The sequence below is a fragment of the Sarcophilus harrisii genome, chromosome 4 (genome assembly GCF_902635505.1).
Source record: "Sarcophilus harrisii chromosome 4, mSarHar1.11, whole genome shotgun sequence".
Lineage (NCBI taxonomy): Eukaryota > Metazoa > Chordata > Mammalia > Dasyuromorphia > Dasyuridae > Sarcophilus > Sarcophilus harrisii.
Genome location: NC_045429.1, coordinates 132469029 through 132488645, shown reverse-complemented (window position 1 = coordinate 132488645; position 19617 = coordinate 132469029). Strand labels below are relative to the sequence as shown.

The window sequence follows — 19617 nt, the reverse complement described above, 5'->3', positions numbered from 1 at the left end:
CACTATTTTATTTTGCTTAATACATTTAAATATATATGTATATAGTTCATTAAATATTTACCAAATAAATATTTTTAAAAATTTATTTTAAAGATTCAACTTTATTTTTTTTTTTGATTATATTTTAAGTTCCAAACTCTTTTTCTGGAGATGGATAGCATCTTCCTTCATAGGTTCTTTGTAGTTGACTTGAGCATTTATATTTATAATAATCAGAATTTATATTTCTATTATATATTTATAATAATAATCAGAATGTCTTATTCATTCACAGTTCTTCAAACAATACTATTACTATATACTTTTACTCATTTCACTCAAATCTTTCCATGTTTTTCTAAAATCAACCTGCTCATTACTTTTTATTAATTATTTTTAAATTTTGAGTTCAAATTTTCTCTCTCCCTCTCAGTTCCCCCATCAGGGCTAACATTTTATCAAGTTAAGCATGTTTTTATAAACATCATGCAACCTCTTATAAGATATTTAGAAACTTAGCATTTAAAGTTTTACTTTTCTGCTGAAACTCTTTTTCCATTTAATAATATAACTAACTCAGTGAAGACCAACTTTTATACATTCTAGAATCTCACTAAAAATAATTAATTTCTAACTTCTATGGAAAGGAATTTGGTTTGGGGGAACAAATACAAAAGTGATAGAAACTTCAATCCTTGTTGACTAAAGACATTTGTTATCAACTGAGACTAGGTTTACAAGAACAGTCAAAGGAAGTCAACAAGGGAGGGTCAATGGTCCCAAATGGTTGTTGAGTTTTTTATTTAAGATCCCTAGCTTTAGAGCTAGAGGGGACTTTAAAAGGCAACTGTTTTATTCCCTTCTTTTTGTAAATGAGGAAAATGAGACCCAGAAAAATTTAAATAACTTAGTTGCCCATTGTCACAAAGTAAAAGTCATGTCTTTGTCTCCAAATACAGCACTCTTTTCACTGTTCCTCAACTGCTCCCTTTCATTGGTTGACTTTCTCTTGCTGTTTCTTATATGCTAGTCAAATGGTAGATGATAAACTATATTGAAAATTAAGGTTCTGTTGTCTTTTCCATTAATGTTTCCCAAGGTAATTAAAGTACTATGCTGGTCATAAAGTAAGTAAAAAAATATAAGGGAAACTCTGAGGTTTTACTTTAAACCCATGTGATTAGCAAAGCTGATTAAAAAAAAGGAAAATGACAATTGGTGGAGAAGGGAACAGGTACATTGAAGTATTATAGATGGAGTTATGACTGAGTCAACCATTCTGGAAAGCAATTTTGAATTATATTCAAAAAGTCACTAAATCGTATACATCTTTTGACCTGGAGATATCATAAAGAAATTTTTAAAAAGGGAAAAGGACTCATATGCACAAATACATTTATAACAATTATTTCTGTAGTTGACAAAGAATTGGAAACTAATTCCTATCAATTAGGGTATGGCTAAACAAATTATGATATATGAATGTACAACACTGCTGTGTCATAAGGAATAATAAAGGGACTGAAGGGCAGCTGGGTAGTGCAGTAGATAGAGCCCCATCCCTGAAGTCAGAAGGACATGAGTTCAAATTTGGCCTCAGACACTTAACACTTCCAGTTGTGTGACCCTGGGCAAGTCACTTAACCCCAATTGCCTCAGCAAAATTTAAAAAAAAAAGGGAAAAAAATCTAAGATGAACTGACACAGAGGGAAGTGAACAGAACCAGACCATTTTATACAGTAATAACTTAAAGACAAACAACTTTGAAAGACATAGGAACTTTGGGCAATGAAATGATGCTCAAAGTCACATAAGTGGTGACAGAATTTGAATCCAAGTCTTCAGACTCTGAATTCATTTGAAGTATAATGGCTTTTTCCATTGCTCTTCTATACCAGTCATCCCTCCAAAAGAGATCAGAGAAAAAAGAAGTGTTTAAAAAATATATCTGGAGTGATATGATTATATACAAGAATTTAAAAGAAACAGAGATGAAAATAGTGTTAAACATATTTTTTTTCTTTAAAAAAAAATCCACAAAAAAACCCCCACCTTGAATTTCCTTATATGGCATACATAAAAAAATATATAAAAAATTTAAATCTGGTTTTTGTTATAAGATAATGGTATAATAATGGGTAAAATAATACTCTGAGCTGTCTAAATGAATTCCCCAAATTGTGATATCTAAAAATTAAGTTTGTATTAGAAGTAGAACTATTAGAAAAAAGAAGTAAGGCAAATGGCCTAATAAACAACAATGATCACAAACTATTTTCTATTCCCCAACATACACAGAACTACTTTCCTATTTTTTACTCCTCAAAAAGTTTGCATTGTCTGGGGAGAAAATGGACTGGTAAATGAATAAATGAAAAAGTATTCATTAAACTAAGTGCCAGTCACTGTGCTAGGTGGAAAACAAATATGAAATTGAGATAGTTCCTGCCTTCCAAGGCAAGCTTGGGAGAAAAAGCATATTACATAGGGGAATGGAGACCAAAGAAGGAAGTTTCTGTTTGGGGATTTCACAAGTATGATGATTGCAGTCACAGTGTAGCTATGGCAATTAACAAAAGCAAATGTAGTATTGATTTGATTGGACAGAATGACAGGGTGTATAATAAGAGATCCTAAAATAGTCATTTTGAATGGATAAGATATATGTATATAAACCTCACAGCATGAATGGTTTAAAATCATCTAGATAGTCAAATAAGTTCATACTCCCCAATCAACTGGTTCCAGGGAAAGTACCATTATTGGTAATTGGTATAGACAGGGGTAGTAGATGACAAGATAACCCAAGAAATAGAAACAAAATAGTTTGGACCATCTCCTACATAGTATCAATGAAGTTATTTTTTTCCTTTCTCTCTCTCTTTCCTTGTCACTCATAATTACCACCCCCCTCTCTATAAATCATCTGAGGTCTGGGACCTAATAAGTTATGCATCTATATGCAGATTATATAATAGACCAAACATTTAATTTTACATGATGGTACCAAGTCTGAGATCTCACAGGTAAATTACTCAGATGCTGCAAAGGTACAAACTGCTTTCTTTTAATACATGTCAGATATCTGTCACTGTACAATATCTTAGTAAATGGGACAGAAGAAACTCAAACCATCTCTATCAAGGAGTCCCTTCTCAAACCTTTTTTGAAATATAATCTCACCATCAACAAAATCTCCTTTTATAGCAGTTCTGGATGACAGAATTTATAAAAATGGTGACCCTGTAAAGAACTGGGATTAGCAAGCCACACTGCATCACAAAAGATCCTTTGTTCTTAATGAATGAATGAATACAGAGAAAAGCATTTGTAGGGGCTTCCTCCTAATAAAACATTGTCAGACAATTTGTTCTGAGACAGAGAACCATATGCAAAATGTCATCTTATCATACATAAGTGATAAGAAATGAGCATAACAAGACCTTTCCATATGAAACGGATATTGATTACAATGACTGAAATTGCGAGTGTGGTACAAAGATAGTAGCTGAATGAATCATCAGTTAGACAAAGATCAGGACAAAAGTCTAGTTTATAGGGGTTGTGTATATGTGTTTTTAAATTTTATTTAACTTATCCAAGGTAACGATATAAAGTCTGACTTTTCCATTTTTAAAAAAGATTCAGATGATATTCTCCAGTTATTTTTTTAAATCAATTTTTGGATCAAGAGAAGAAAAACAATTTTTACTTAAAAAAAACAAAACAAATATATTCATTAGTCTTTCCAATCTCTTTTATTTTGTAAATTTTGCTACTTTTATAAAGATGGCTCCAAGATGGGTTTCTCAGTTCTAACTCCCTTTGTCAAAAGGAAATCTTTAAAAAAATTGCATTTATATTTAATGGTCACTATCTCTGCCCTCTCCTAGATACATCCATTCTTTCTCCTATACTCTATACTCTAAGGCTGAAAATTTGCTCCTCTTTTTTCTTTCTTACTAGTATTTTATTTTTCCAGTTACATGTAGTTTTCAACATTCATTTTTGTAAGATTTTGAGTTCCGAATTTTCCCCCTCTCTTACAATACCTCTTTTTAACTTGTTCATTTCTCTAACTTAATTCTCTTGTTTTTGTTCTTTTTCTATTAGAAAAAAGATTGTCATTTTACTACCCAATGTGCTATTCTCCCTCACCCATAACCCTCTTCTGTCTGTTTTTAAATGACCAAATCACCCCTAGCATCACAGAATTACAGTAAAGCATTTTAGAATTGGAAGCTTTGGAAATCAGGCAGTCCAACCTCTTAATCTTAAACACAAAAGAATTGAGGCCCAAAAGCTTAACAGCTTTGTCCAAAGTCATACAATCAGCCAAGTAATGGCAGGGCTGAGTTTCTGTCTAGGGCTTTTATTACCAACCTTCTATTACTGTCAATCACATATTAATTCACATGTGCCTTCTTCAGGCTCTCAATCTCTTCCACTGTTTCTCTTTTACTTATATTTTTATGTCTTCATTTCATCCCTCCCACCATTTTAACTATTCTTTCCCATTTGTCTCTCTGTCCCTCCTCTTGTCTTCCTCATCCCCCAAGTCTCCAATTCACTACTTCTACACAAATCCTACCTGTCTTCCTTTGAGACAATCAAGCAAGCAAGACAAAAGCATTCATTAAATATTTACTACATGTCAGGCACTGTGCTAAGTGTTTTACAACTATCTCATGTGATCCTCACAATAACCCTGAGAGGAGGTGCAATTATGGTCCCCATTTTACAGTTAAGGAAACACTGGGCCCTGAAATGGAATTTGAAATGTCTACAGTCAATATAGCTCTGTAGATCAGTTTGGTCCCAGCAAAGACAAATGAAGGGGATCTGTAATCAGCCTGGAAAGACAGAGTAGAACTAGATTGTAAAAGGTTTTGAATGCCAAACAAGAGTTGCTATTTTATCGGAAGGGCACAGGACACTGATTTTTCCCTCTCTGCATTGGTTTTCTCCCAACAGTCCAATTTTAGCTCTTTATCTCCTCAGGTTTTTCTAATATATATATTCCTCTTATGCCTTTTTAACTTTTATACTTAAATTATTCTTTTTTTTTAAACTATTACATTTGTTCTTTTTGCCTTTCCCTCTTCTATTTAATCTTTCCCTTTCCCAAGTTGAAGAGGATTTCTGACATCGTAAAAGAGAAAATTATTTAGGTAAGTTGAAAATTATTTAGGCAAATTAAAAGAGGAAATCCATTCTTTAAAAAAATAAATAAATATTTGGTTGATCAGAATCAAAAATAAAACCACATTAGTACAAAAAAGCCAACACAGAATTTTAGAACTGATGGGACTTTCAAATATTTGACTACTTCCTATTCCACTCCTATTGTGACATACTATTCAGATAAAGAAACTGAGGGCTAGAATGTGAGACCAGACTCTTTATTTCAAGTCTAGTGCTTTTTCCAATGGACCAAGCCAAAGAACAAAGATAGAAACTCATACACAGGTCATATAGTTTATCAGAAGTTGAATATGAATTGGCATATTGTTATTCTCTTTCCCTAAAAAGGGCTAAGATGATTCTGCAATAAGAGTAATATTATAAGATCACTTAAGTTAGGGAAAGAAAAAGAGAGAAGGGACAGCGGAGAAGAGAGGGAGAAGAAGGGAGAGAGAGTAGAAAGGAGAAATGAGAAGAGGAAGGGTAGGAGAGGGGATAAAGAGAGGAGAGGGAAACACAGGGGAGTTAGGAGAGGGAGGAAAGCAATATCTCTTTCCTTCTCACCCCCCAAATGTCTGGGATATTCCCGGTTTCAAACCAATCTTTATGTCTAAGCTCCATCACTATATTTCAAACCCCAAAGTTCTTTGCAGTTAAGTCACTTTAGAAGACAGTGTTCTTACTTCATCTATCTAATCTGATAGTGGGACATACTACAGTAGGTAGTGTGAAATCTGTGGAAAGAACACTAAATTTGGATTCAAAAGGCTAAGGTTCAAATCCTGCTTCAGTTGCTTTGCTACTTGTATGACTTTGCGTATAAGTTGTTCTCTCTGGGACTATAGTTTCCTCTACTATAAAATGAAGAGGTAAAAAGTTGAACTAGGAGGGCAGGTAGGTGGTGCAGTGGATAGAGCACCAATCCTGAAGTCAGGAGGACGTGAGTTCAAATCTAACTCAGATACTTAGCACGTCCTAGCTGTGTGACCCGGGTCAAGTCACTTAACCCCAATTGCCTCAGCAAAAAAATAATATAAAAAGTAAGAATTGAACTAGATGGTCTTGGTCTCTTCCATTTTTAAATCTATGATTCTATATACAATAGGCTAAACCTGGGAGGGAAGGGAGGGGTGGGGGAAGAACGTTCTAAATAACATGCACAAGATCAGCCCCAAAAGAATTAACATATTACAGAAACTTATGATAGATGTTCTTGGTGGGAGGGGGGGATTAAAAAAATCTTATTAATTCCTTTGTCATAAAGGCTAAAAATGTTTCTGGACACCCCTTTTCTTAAAAGACAGAAGCAGATATTTAGATTACCTGAGGCAACAACAACTCTGGGGAGCCTAATTCATTCATTAATCAGATCCTTCTAGCCTCTCCCTCCCTTTTCTTAAAAGACAGAAGCAGATATTTAGATTACCTGAGGCAACAACAACTCTGGGGAGCCTAATTCATTCATTAATCAGATCCTTCTAGCCTCTCCCTAGGTTAGAGAAGCAAAGAACCAACCAAAACAGGGGGTTTTACTTCAGGACAGAGTAGTAGTCACATTAAAACACAAAAACAAGCAAAACCACAAAGGACTATGCAAAGAGCAAAAGTCCCCTGAGCACTAACCTATCTACCTCCTATCTCATCTCCCCATTGGCTTCCATAAAACAATTTTATTAAAATTGGAAAAGGAAGAATGCCATTGCTTTTGGTAAGATAATCCAAAGGACTATCAATGGTGAAGTCTGTTTTTATTTATCCTAAATAAATTATTAACTCTTATTAGAAACCCCAGAATACATTAGGAAGTTATAAATATCAACAGTAATAAAGACCAGTTCACAGATCAATTCTCTCCTAAGACTCTACATATTTTTAAGATAAATATTTACTTAATATATACTGCTAATTAATAGTTTTAAAAATGCGTTTAAATTTTACTTCAGTGGTTTATGTGAAGGAAAATGAATAGATTTGATAGCAGAAAAACTTTAATGATTCTACTAGAAAACATGATAAAAAGTATAATTATTTTATAATTCATAGGAAAAATTTCCTATTCAGCTATAAAGTACATTAGCTTTATTAAATCTGCAATCTATTGAATTATGATTTCAGGATATTCTTTATAGCTCTACTATTTGAGCTAGGGAAGTATAGATATGAAATATTTTGCATAATGCCAGGTAATCAAACTAGTGATTGGTTTGTTGAATTGTTTTGTTCTCTCTTTTTTTTTAATCTTTGTTGCAAGTATGATTTACTAGGGAAGGGATGGGGATTATTATATTCAGAAAAGTATTTTGTAATGTAAAAAAAAAGGCATTAATTTTTGAAGACTGCTTTCCACTCCCTTACTGCTTTCCTCAGTAGTTTGTTAAATTCCTTTAAAACAACTATATCTTTCACCTGATGACTTAATGTAATATGCTTCATGCTCTCAGGAAATTAGAATTTAAAGAAAATACTTTAGAATCTGGTCACCAAGTTCCCCATAGTGGGGAATGAGGTAATATGGAATGAGGGATAATGGTGTTACATTGTCCAAATTTACAAAGTAAAGCAGAACGTTCAACATTTCCCAATAGGAAAAATTTCCCCTTGATTCCAAAGAATCTCAGGCACTACTAATGCTCAAAAGAACTTAGGAACTGTGCATACACAGACTTTTTGGAACCTGTTTATAATGCCAGAAAAATGAAATATATTTCCAGTAAAATGCAGTATGACAATAAGACAAGCACAAATTTTAAAACCTTCTTCTTTATATTCATAATGGATAAAGTATCTGGATTTTATAATCTCCCACTAAGGACTTTAACTCACATTATTCTGTTAGCATCCCTTTACTCTAAAATGTTTTTTTTTTTTTTTAAATCCTTAAGAAATCAACTATGTTTCATTTTTGAAACAGACCACCTTCAGAATAAAAATGATTTGGAAGCTCACAGCTAGAAGTAGTAAATAAATATTCTCTATCATAATGGATAAATATTTTCAATATTAAATGAACCTTTATATATAGATTTTGAGAGAAGTATTATCTTCACACAGGATCAAAATGTTCAGATTCTTGATTTGAAACCTCTATGAAAATTCTAAATTTGGAGTTGGGAGGAAGATGCCATAAAAGTCCGGAATGAAAATTTTTCTCTTAAGATAAGTAGATAGTTGATTCTTTATTGAGACAGATAATCTATCTCAATAGGCAATTGAAAAGCATTTCTATTAAGTACCTATGTACCAGGCACTCAAATACAAAAATGAGCAGACAGATTACATTCTAATAATCACATCATTTTTCAGTGCTTCTTCTATTTACTTAATATGTATATATATATGTGTGCTGCAGGCAGAAATGAGCTCAGTGATTAGCCTCAGAAAACTAGAAACTAATTGAAAAGGGATTTCCAAACCCTGGAATGTGCTTCTTTGCTCATCTTCACCTGCTTTCCTGGCTCCCTTTATGACTCAACTAGAATCCCTTCTGTAGAAAATCTATCCTAATTCCTCCTAATTCTAGTGCCTTCTTTCTCTTAGTTATTTCCTATTTATCCTGTATAAGGTACAGATTTGTTTGCTTGTGGTCTCCTCCATGAGACTGTGAGCTTCTGGGGGCAGGGATTGTCTTTTTGCCTCTGTATACCTATAGGCCCAGTGCCTGGCCTAGAGTAGACAATAAATTTTTACTAGGCCAAATAAAGCAAATAAAGAAATTTAATTTTAAGCAGAGTACTCATTTTATGAACTGAGTTTGAAGGAATTATTGCACCAATAAAGCATCTACATAGAGATATAGAGGGCAAAAAGCTATAAACAATGATGAGGTTTAGAAAAGGGAGAAAGAAAAGTAATGGGGAAGGAAAGTTTATAAAAGATTATCTCTTTCTTATACCTGATCTGGGATTTCCAGCCTCTTCTGCCCTTGAGTCCTGCAACTGACTCTTTAGAGAGTAAAGTTGAAATCAGGGCATATTTTTCTTAGTCTTAACCAGTCTTGCTCTGGTTTAATATCTATTCTTCTATCTTCCTTTCCCTCCAAACTCAATTTAATTTTATTTCAAATAACAACAATGACATTCCTGATATTCCAATCCGCCCTTTGGTTTCAAGATAGTGACCATAAAGATACTTCACAATCTCAAGTTCACATCTCATCAGTGGTTGTTTTTGGAACAGTCCTGGAATCTGATAAAGGTACAAGAAATCTATAAGAACTTAATTTAGCTATTCACATCCTTAAATCCAATGATTTCACTATATCCCAAGGAGATAGATGATAGAAAGGAAGGTCCCATATGTAACAAAATATATGTAGTCATGTTTACATTTACAAATGAAATTTAAAAAAATAAACCAGCATAAATGATATATATAAAGAATTCAAAGAAATGTGGAAAGATTTGCATGAACTGAACACAAAAAGTAGAACTAGTGGAATAAAGTACACAAATGACTATGATAATGTAAGTGAAAATACTAAAAGACAAACCAAAATTCAGGCCATATGCAATAGCATCAAATCTTAGTTCTGAAAAATTAATGATAAAAATGCACTTTTCTGCTATTTAATGGAGAGAGGTAATAGACTGTAATTGCATATGGTAAATACGATGTATTTACTGCATCCATTTGTTTTGCCAGTATTTTCTAAGACAAGATGCTAAAATAAGGAATAAGAGAAGAAAAGTTATGAAAGAGATAGATAAGTCTCTTCCTTAAGAAGCACCACAACCCAAGAGAGATTTTTAACTGTCTATATTTTAGTAGATAAGTCCTAGAATTGCCTATCCAGAGTCATGAAGCTGTGGCCACAGGCTGGATATGAACCTAGGTTTTCCTGTTTATCCCTCTCCCCCCAAACTCAGGCTGATTCTGGTGTGACTAATAGTCAATAATTTGTTTAATTCTAGGGAGGCTGCCTTTTGTAAAACCAAAGAGGCACATTTTTGACCTCTTATTCCCCGCAATAGTACAGGAAAAAAAAATCTTGCATTTATTCCAAAGTAATTTAGGGGGAAAAATTTAAAAAAATATATTGATAGACATAATATCTATCATTAGCCATAACTAAACACATACATCTTTTTTATATTCTCACTTACAGAAGGAATATTAAAAAAAAAAAAAAAAAAAAAAAAAAAAAAGGCTGTCAGAAGTATCCAGGCAGTACAAGAGAGACAAAGTAATCTCAATTGCTCAGATTCTAATGTCAAACAAATGCCTTTGTAACTGAATCTGATTAAAATACCCAGAGGTTAGAAGATAAGAAATCAAAAAGACTTCAATTTTAGGTAAAGTTTTGCCAAAAGCTTGCTATGTGACCTTGGATAAATCATTTTTTTTCCCTCTCTTTGGCCTCAATTGCAAAAAATGAATGAGCTAGATTAGATAATCTTCTAGCTTTGAAATTCAATGATTCAGTGAATTCTGTAATTACTTAAAAGAAAAAGAAACTGGTGTTGAATAGAAAATTTCAAAGGCAAGTCAAACACTTTAAAACTAAAAAGCAAAGGAGTCATCTCTTTATGCCTTTTAGAGATAACTCACTCTTAAGTTTTTCTTACCTGGACTATTTAAAGAGATAAAAAACAAACAAAAAAAAAAAAAAACAAAAAAAAAAAAACCCTTTAGTCCCTTAAATCCTCAGGCCAGGGAAACAATACCCTTTTCTGTTCTTTCACAACACAGTTTCAGAGGTTGGTTACAATAGTTTTTGTTTGTACCCTACAAGGTTTGCAAATATATGACCCCTATAAGGAGTAAGAGAATAGAGAGGGAGGAAAGAAAATAGGTCAACCTAACCTGGAAAGTAGCAAAGAAACTGTGTTTATAAAAATAAGGCAGTTTGGGATTTCCCATGATCATAGAAGAACAAATAGCAGACTGTGTACTGAAAGTACATTACTGGAGCTCAGAAAAGTATGATGGATGATAAAAACACATTGCCCTGACTGTTGGATTTTTTCTCTGACAATGCTTTTAGCTATTTCTGTGACTCCTAGATATTAATCTCAATATAAATAATTTATATTTGTTTAGGATAGCATCATCCTACTTGATTTAACTTCAATTGTCTTTAAAGTGGGAACTGATTTTTTAAAGAGATGGCTATATATAAAATGTATATATGTCAACTGTTTGAATGATGGGATGTGGATATATAGGCACAATAATTAAAAATACTTTGGTTGTTAAGTTGAAAGGGAACAGTTATAAAGTCATGTTGACAGTTAAACCTAAAACATTCAAATGCATCTATTCTTATATTAAAAACTTCTTTGCCCCATCCTATCAAATACAAAAAAAAAACCAAAATTCATATCTAGCAAAGGAATCCTAATTTAAAAAGAAATGAACAGTATTGTTGGACCTTTGCTGAAAGCCTGCATAAAAACTACCTAATAGAAGTACTACACTTCCAATTTAATTTTTGTTAGGCATAGAAGGCAGGCAGTAGATTAGGGAAAGCAAGACTATCCGTCACACAGTAGGGGTCTCAATGGTCTTTCAGGCCACCTCTGAAAATGGTTCAACTGAAACTCACTCAAAAATGTGGGTGTTTTATGTGCTCCAATGCAGATCCAAATCTACACTAAAAATCATCAGATAATTCCTGTCTACAAAGGAAAACTCTGAGACTAATTTTTCTCCAGCACAGTAAGTGGAAGAATGAATATACAAAATAGGTGTCAGTCATTTTCAAACTAAAGACACACTAACCTGCTTACAGGAAGAAAAAAATATACTTTTATGACAGGAACACCCACAAAATGTTAGCTTCTTTTGGTCCTTAGGGAGAACAAATGCAAAGGACTTCCTTCCTCCCTTACCACCAGCAGAAATTTCAATTTGGATAACCAAGTATCAACTGCTTGCTTGCTAGTACGGATTATGTAGGGAAAACTCTACCAATCCAAGAGAGATTTGTAACTGTCTATAATTTAGTAAATATTATGGTGACAATTTTTCAAGATAATTAGTTTTCTTTTTAATTCTATGTATTTTATTTTATGAATATAAAAACATTCAGAGATGAAGTCCACAAACTTCATTCTCCAAACTGTGCAGATCCATGTTAAAAAAAAAAAAAAAAAAAGATCAAGAATCTTCGAATAAACGAGTAAAACCATGCCTGCCATTTAAAAAAAAAGAATCTATTATGGGGGAAAATGAGGAAGTGAGTAGAGTTCTTGCTAGAATTTCTATTCTATTCCAATGGCTCTACTCTTGCTCATCTTGCCCTTTTAGTGATTCCTCCCTCTACCCCCCCATCAAATCACAATAAAAAAATTTTTATTTTAGAAGTAATCATTTCTCTTGACCTACCCCTGTGCATAATGTTTTCCCAGATGTGTTCTCAATAGGAAATTATATCAAAGAGGTCAGTTTTCTGACAGCTACTAAGTCACAGCAGAAGTAATTCCAGAGCAATTTAATCAGACTGATAGATGGTGAGCATTAGAAAAGAAAGACAAAAGTGGACCACTTGTTTGTTTTGTAGAAAATGGGAAGGGGAAGGCGATAAACCATTTATGTAATGTGTACTATGTGCCAGGCATTGAGCTAAGTGCTTTTTAACAAATATCTCATTTGGTCCCTGCAACAACATTGTAAAATAGGTGGCTATTGGTATCCTCTTTTTTCAGTTGAGGAAACTGAAGCAAGCAAAGTGAATTGCCCAGGGACACACAGTTAAGTACTTCAGGTCTTCCTGACTCTAGACTCAACATGCTATGTGTGAGTTGGAAGGTTCTGTCCAGCATGAAACCTATGTTCCTATGAACTGAACAATGGTAGTTGTATTAAAGGTAGACTTTCCAGAGAAATGTCCAACAGAATAAAATTTTGACCCTGAAACAAACTCTAAGTTGAAAAGAAGAAAAAAAAAAGATTTAAAACCAAATTTAAATCCCCATGTATCTCATTATACTTAAAACCCCCAAAGTATAGTTTCCCCACTACACTTGAAAAATGAACTAATTTATCTACTTTTAAAAAATGTTGATCATTGGAGAAAATCATGATCTTTTTTCTAGTTTTCTAGTATAGTTCAGATTACTGATTAAACCACCCTCTTGTGGCAAAGCACAATAAGGCACATAAGCCTTGCTAAGAAGTGACAAGTCATACATGGACAATTATGAACATTTCCAATACTTTGTAGGAAAACCAAGACAAACCAACCCTCTCAGACAAAGGAAATAAAAAAGATATCAACATATTTGGAGTCAATACAATCCCTATGCTGCAAAAAGTACAGTTCAAACACATCCCATTATACACACCAAAATCTTAAAGAATATTCCCCCCACTGGGGTACTGCCTCCTTTTACAATTCAAACCCATTACTAAATTGGTATATAGATGGGAATACTGCTTTTGTTGATGTCATTTCAGTCTAGTGTGACTTTTCAAGATCCATTTGGGGATTTCTTGGCTAAAATACAAGTGGATTGTCATTTCTTTCTCCAGCTCATTTGACAAATGAGAAAACTAAGGCCAAAAGGGTGAAATGACTTGCCCAGGATCATACAGCTAGTAAGTAACTGAGGCTATATGAACTCAGAAAAATGAGTTTTCCTGACTCCAGTCCTGGCATTCTATCTGCTAGCAGTCCAACAATTCAGTCAGACCTTAGTGACTTTGAAGGGGCCTCATAAAAGGGATTGGAATTCTACTGCAATCTGTTATAGAAAGTCTTCTCTTCAAGGTGACTTTAAATTACAAAGAGAAAGACAGAAGCTTAATTCAATTTCAAATCCTTGAAAGATCTTGGATGACCTACTTCAGATTATTTTGAATCCCTTCTTCCCATGAATTTCATGGATTCAATTCACCACTTAAAGAAACAAAGAAAAAAGGGCATTAGGATGCAGTGCTTCAGAAGGGAGGAATGGAATTTTTAAAATGCAGAAGCCAGAAGAATATTCCCAAAGAAGTTTCTGACCAATAAATTGGTCCCAATTATAACAGTGTTCAAAATGTGAAGTTTCATGGTGGACCAGAAGCCTCAGTGTAGAGCTAAGTAGAAAATAGCATAATCCTGGTTCCTTGATGTTTCTGTTTCAACACATAAAGACACAACAGAAGAAGCCTCTGTATGTTTTACTTTCTCCCTTAAAAAAAAAAAAATCTATCTTTCAGATACCATTGTCTAAGCTCTTCATTCAAGGTCACTTTCATTTAAATAAGTAAATGAATATAGACAGAGAAATAAAGAAAAATAAAATATATAAAACCACAAAGTTTCCAACATGGAACCTGTTGGGCATCTAAAGTAATTAGACGGAAATGATAAAACTGCATTACTTACTGGTTTCGGCATTTTCAGTTCCTGATTTGTTCCTTAATATCCCTCCAAACAAAGCTTTCATGCAAGGAGCTCTCTTCTTTCCCTAAAGTGAAAGAAAGTTCCGTTTACAAAGGAAAGAAGACCTTCGTTCTCCCACAGACAAACTACAGGGATCTGAAGTCTGTCCCAAGACTGCTGGGGTTTTTAAAAAACAGGCCCAACAGGGGAACTGGGGATGAGTCACCAGACCAGTAATTATGGAGGAACTCCACCGTTTTTTTTTTTTGTTGTTGTTTTTTTAATGCCTCACCCAAGAAGAGAGGAAAAGCCCAGCCTTCACCAAGGAAGGTCATTTACTTAACCACACCCATAAAATCAAAAGTACCAAAAATTAAAAGAAAATACAAGTTAACATTTTAAAAAACAATGTTAAATGTTTAAAAAACAAACCAAAATCACCCTCAGGCAATCTCTCCAGACCCAAGGGAAGAATCACTGAATCAAAGGGGAGAGGGAGGAAGGAAAGATGAAAAAGGGGGCAGGTTGAGAGAAAAAATAATCAGTGGTGTGCCAACCTGTTGCCCGCTCTTTGTCTGGCTCTAGGGCAACTGTGTCAAAGTGGCTTTCTCTAAGGACCCTGGATAAAGGCAAGGACAGGTGTAGGATTGCTTTTGTCAAGGTTCCCAAGGAGTATGGTCCCAAGTCTGGAGGGAAAAAACTCAACTCTCCTCTCCCAGGGAGGGGAAGGAGAAAGCAGGAGGAGAGGGAGGGACTGACATTAGAGAGGAGGAGGACAGAAGGGGATTTTTAAAGTAAGTCTTTCGTTTTCAAGGCAGCTTAGTCACTTTCTTAGTTTCACTTCAACCAACAACCGTTTGTCCAAAGATTTAAATCACAACAAATGCTTTAAGAAACAATTTTTGAAGCAGACTCCTAGGAAAGGTAAAATATGGGAGAATGAAGGGAGGAGAAAAGGCAGGGACGGAAAGATAGACGTCCTAAGTATTGAAAGCCAAAATGTTGTAAAGCCAGGCAGCTGGGAGGAAGATGAATGGGGAGGGGGAGAGAGATAAACAAATATTTAACAAATAGCGCCGATAAGTAACGCTAACAAATAAATGTTAACTTTTTTTAGGGTTCACTTTTAAAAAAGGGGTGGTGGTGGTAAAGTATTTAAAGTAGGCATTATGAGAAAGCGCCAATAATACACCCCCCCCAAAAAAAAAAATCCGATGTAACCTGTAATTTATTTAGGTCAAACAGAAGGTGGCGTCTATAAGAACTTTCCATGCCAAAGGCACGCGGCTAGACTTTGTCCGGGAGCCCACGGGAGTCCCTATTTAGAAGACCCCCGGCCGGGGGTAGGGGGGTAAAATGTATTGGAGAGTTTATGAAAAAGAAAAGAAACCTAAATGAGGACCATGATCACTCGCGAAAGCTGGGTTCGGTCCTAAAGGGTGGATGGGTCGGGAGGACCTGGCAGCGGCCGCAGGGCAGAAAGGAAGAGGACACTCTCTGGCGTGTCCCCCCTAGAATGGGCGAGGGGATACTTTGGAAGATGTTGACTCCCCCCATCCCGTCCAGTTCCATTCACTCCACTCCCGGAGGGTAACTGCCAATCCCCAGGAACACCTGTCGCCAGTGCTCTCTCCAAAAGAGCGAGAAAGGGAGAAGTCCAAGAGATGTGCAGGGTCTGGTCTCATACCCCCAGACTCTTACCTCGCAAGTTCAAGCCCACCCTCCCACGCCGCCGCCGCCGCCCGAGAGTGAAGCAGAGCAGCAGTCCTACCCGCGTAATGCAAGCTCAGCCCTCCGCTCTTCCGTTCGGCAGGCAGTCAGTGGGCCAGTGCGACTCTCAGCCCTCCAGCTCCAGCTACTCGGCTCCCTAAGGCCGGGGCAGGTTGACTGGAGGGAGGGCGGGTGGATGTGAGTACTGTGCCCCGCCCCGCCCCGCCCCGCCCCTCTCTCCTGGTGTGTGCGCGCGTGCATGTGCGGGCAATATGGCTGCTGACTCTGGGCCAGCTCTTTCCCTCCCTCTCTCTTTCTCATTTACCCTCCACCCGCGCTCTCCTTTCTCTCCTACACCCTTCCCCCCCCCCCCCCCCCCCCCCCCCCCCCCCCCCCCCCCCCCCCCCCCCCCCCCCCCCCCTCTCTCCTCCCTCGCACAAACAACTCCCTGTGTTCCCTCTGGCTCGAGCAGTTCTCACTCACCTCCTCCCTCCCAGTAAATCTCTGAAACTCTGGGAGAGATTTCCCCCTCCTTCCCTCCCGTCTTCCCTCCCACCCTCCCCTTCTTTCTTTTAAAGGCCGTCTTTGCTTCTTCCCTAGACTTTGTCACAATTGCTAGTCCCCACTCCCCACATCCCCAAGAACTTTTTACGGGTTTACGTCCAACTGTTCCCCCCTCCTTTTTTTTTTTTTTTTTTAAGGTTTAACCCCTAAGGGAGAGCCAAGATACATTCGTATTATTCAGTGTGAGATACTCAGTATTATCCAGAGCACAGCCAAGTCCCTGGAAAATCCTGAAAGTTGTTATATTGTTATTTACTCTTATAACAATAAGTTATATTGTAACTTACGTTACGTTACAAAGAGTATTTACTTTTTGTTGCTGTGGTTCTCTAGCCCCAAGTGATGGTTCTCTCCACTCCACCCCCACCCACCTACCTACATGACTAATGATGCACTAGTGTTCTGGGAATTCATTCACCATTGTGGGCTTGCTGTACCTGTACCTGGGTCGACTTACATGTCACAAAACTGTACACTTCAATTCCAGAACAATGGCATTCCATTGGGGGGAAAAAATCCAACAGCCTGTAGTTTTCCAAAGAAAAAGTGAGAACACCTCATGGCTGAATGCTTAAGAGTTATATTTGTCAAGTAATTTATTATCTTAATTTACTTAAATGTGATATCGAGAAACTTTTTCTCTAGTCTTTTAAAACATTAAATAAGTAGCTTCGGAGAGGCAATGCTGTATAGTTAGTTATTGTGAGGAAAACTTGGATTTAAGATCTATTCCAACAGAGACTATGTGACCACTGTTAAGGCACTTAATCTTTTAGGCTACTTTCTAAAATAGAGTACATAAGAGCTATTCCCCTGCATCAGTGAAAGACGTTTCTTCATAGAGATGAATTCTCATGTCAGTGGACACACACGTGCGGGCACACACACGCACACACGTGCACACAGACACAAGTAGCTGAGGGAAAATTAAAAACAGTAACTGGGATGGCTAGGAGATTCGGGAGGAGAAGCTGCAGTATATAAGCAATTAACTACCTGAAGGAATTTAACTTAGAAATAACAAGATACAGTGTAATGATAATATTCTGAAAAAAGACATAAATCGAATTCTTAAGGTTCCTGAAATGTAAGCCAGAATATGATAATTAAAGGATCCACTATGTGCCCAGTCTTAAGATACAAAGAAAGGCAAAAAAAAAAAAAAAAAAAAAAAAAAAGCAAACCAATCTCAGCTCCCAATCTAATGGGAGAGATAACACATAAACAACTATTTACGAACGATGATATAGAACAAATTAGAGGTGATCTTAGAGGGAAGGCACTAATATTTAAGGAGCATTAGAAAGGGCTTCTTGAAGGAGAGACTTTAACTGAAACTTGAAGGGAGCCAGAAATTGGTGAAGAGGAGGAAAGAGTTCCTTCCAGACATCAGGGAGACTGAAAATTTGGTAAGGAGATGATGTATCCTGTGGAAGCAACAGTGAGGAGGACAGAATTCTAAGGACACTAGAGTAAGGATCATAAAATATAGAAATCAGAGTAAGGCATAAAAATATTAGAAAAATAGGAAGGAAGCATATTATGAGAGGCTTTAAAAGCTAAACGGAGGATTTCATATTGGTCCTTGATGTAATAAGAAACCAAAAGAATTTATTGAATTATGTATGTGATGTGATCAAGTCTGCTAGGAAACCAACTAGCAGGATTTTGAAGTGGTTGAGATATGAGGTATTAGGGATTTCACCTAGATGGTAAGTCAGAGAAGAGAAGGGGGCATATGTGAGAGATTAAGATAGAAAAAACAGAATGTGACATACACATCAAATTTTATATTGGACTTCCATTAACTCACTGTGTTAAAAAACAGAATTTTAAAACCATGAACACTAGTTATGCTTTAAGTTTTGAAGTTATAATGAACCTTGATTCTAGGGAAGCCAAGCATTACTAGATGCATGACTTGTTAAGTAAACTGGCCTGTCCAGAATTTTCAGCTATAAAGGTTTTTCAAGAATGATCAGTTGACTATTCATGGGCATCAGAGTCTTTTTTTAATTCATTTTTGTCAGTAGCTCTGTGGGTGTAGATCAATTGCCAAGGGTAAAAATATAATTTATATTATATACTCTGTGTTCATGAACTCTGGAATTCCTTTGCTCACAATCTTTATCATTTCATTTTTCCTCATGCCTTATAACGTCTAACTCTATTTTTTATTGCCACAGTGACCTTTCCTCTCAGTTCTATCCCAGGACATCATCCTTGTCCTAGCTATACTCTCCTCCCACCTCTGGTTACAATATTCTTCCTTTATTATCTCAGAATTCATTCAACTCAAATTCCTGATATCCTTGTCCTATCACTGATCCTGCCTTGCCAAACCACAATCTGAGATTACTCCCATCATCCGAATCCTTTGCTTTTATTTGCATTATGCTAAACAGAGTAGGAGAAAGTCACATACTAACTGGGTCCCCTATATATTTATATTACATAATCTCAACAGGGCCTTCACTGTAGAAAGGCAATCCTTTAATATTTTTTCAGTTGATTCCCTATTCTGCTGATCACAGAGTCTCAAGTATTCTATGGTATTGCTTCTTCCTAGCTTTCAGCTGAGAGAGAACCTTGTCTCATATATCACTGAAAAAAAAAAGAGAGATCATTAGCTTAGAGATCCTTCTTTTTTCTTATATTTTCTCCTCCTTCATCCCTGCCTCTCATTACAAACAAGTGATGCCATTCTATTCCAACTTCTCTAGCAGATTGGTCCCTCAGTGATTCCCCACCATCACCACTCTCTTTCTCTTTCTCCCTATCTCTCTGCCTCTGTCTGTCTTTATCTCAAATCTACAATCTCTCCTTTCCCTGCTACCTATTAATATGTCTATCTTTCTTTCATCCTTAA

General features: G+C 35.9%; 1 protein-coding gene across 2 annotated transcripts in view; it reads right to left on the bottom strand.

Annotated features, from left to right (window-relative positions):
• Nucleotides 1-16445, bottom strand: part of EZR (ezrin) — a 70364-nt gene extending 53919 nt beyond the window's left edge. Inside the window, exons 1-2 of one of the 2 annotated variants that reach the window (XM_003769572.4) lie at nucleotides 16246-16445; nucleotides 14478-14559 (exon numbers count right to left, since the gene is read on the bottom strand). In XM_003769572.4, the coding sequence (XP_003769620.1) occupies nucleotides 14478-14489 (12 nt within the window). In that variant the 5' untranslated portion in view covers nucleotides 14490-14559; nucleotides 16246-16445. Of the gene's footprint in view, nucleotides 1-14477; nucleotides 14560-16175; nucleotides 16199-16245 lie in introns of those variants that run through there. The other variant, XM_031937551.1, reaches the window with a different exon arrangement.
• Nucleotides 16446-19617: the final 3172 nt, after the last annotated feature.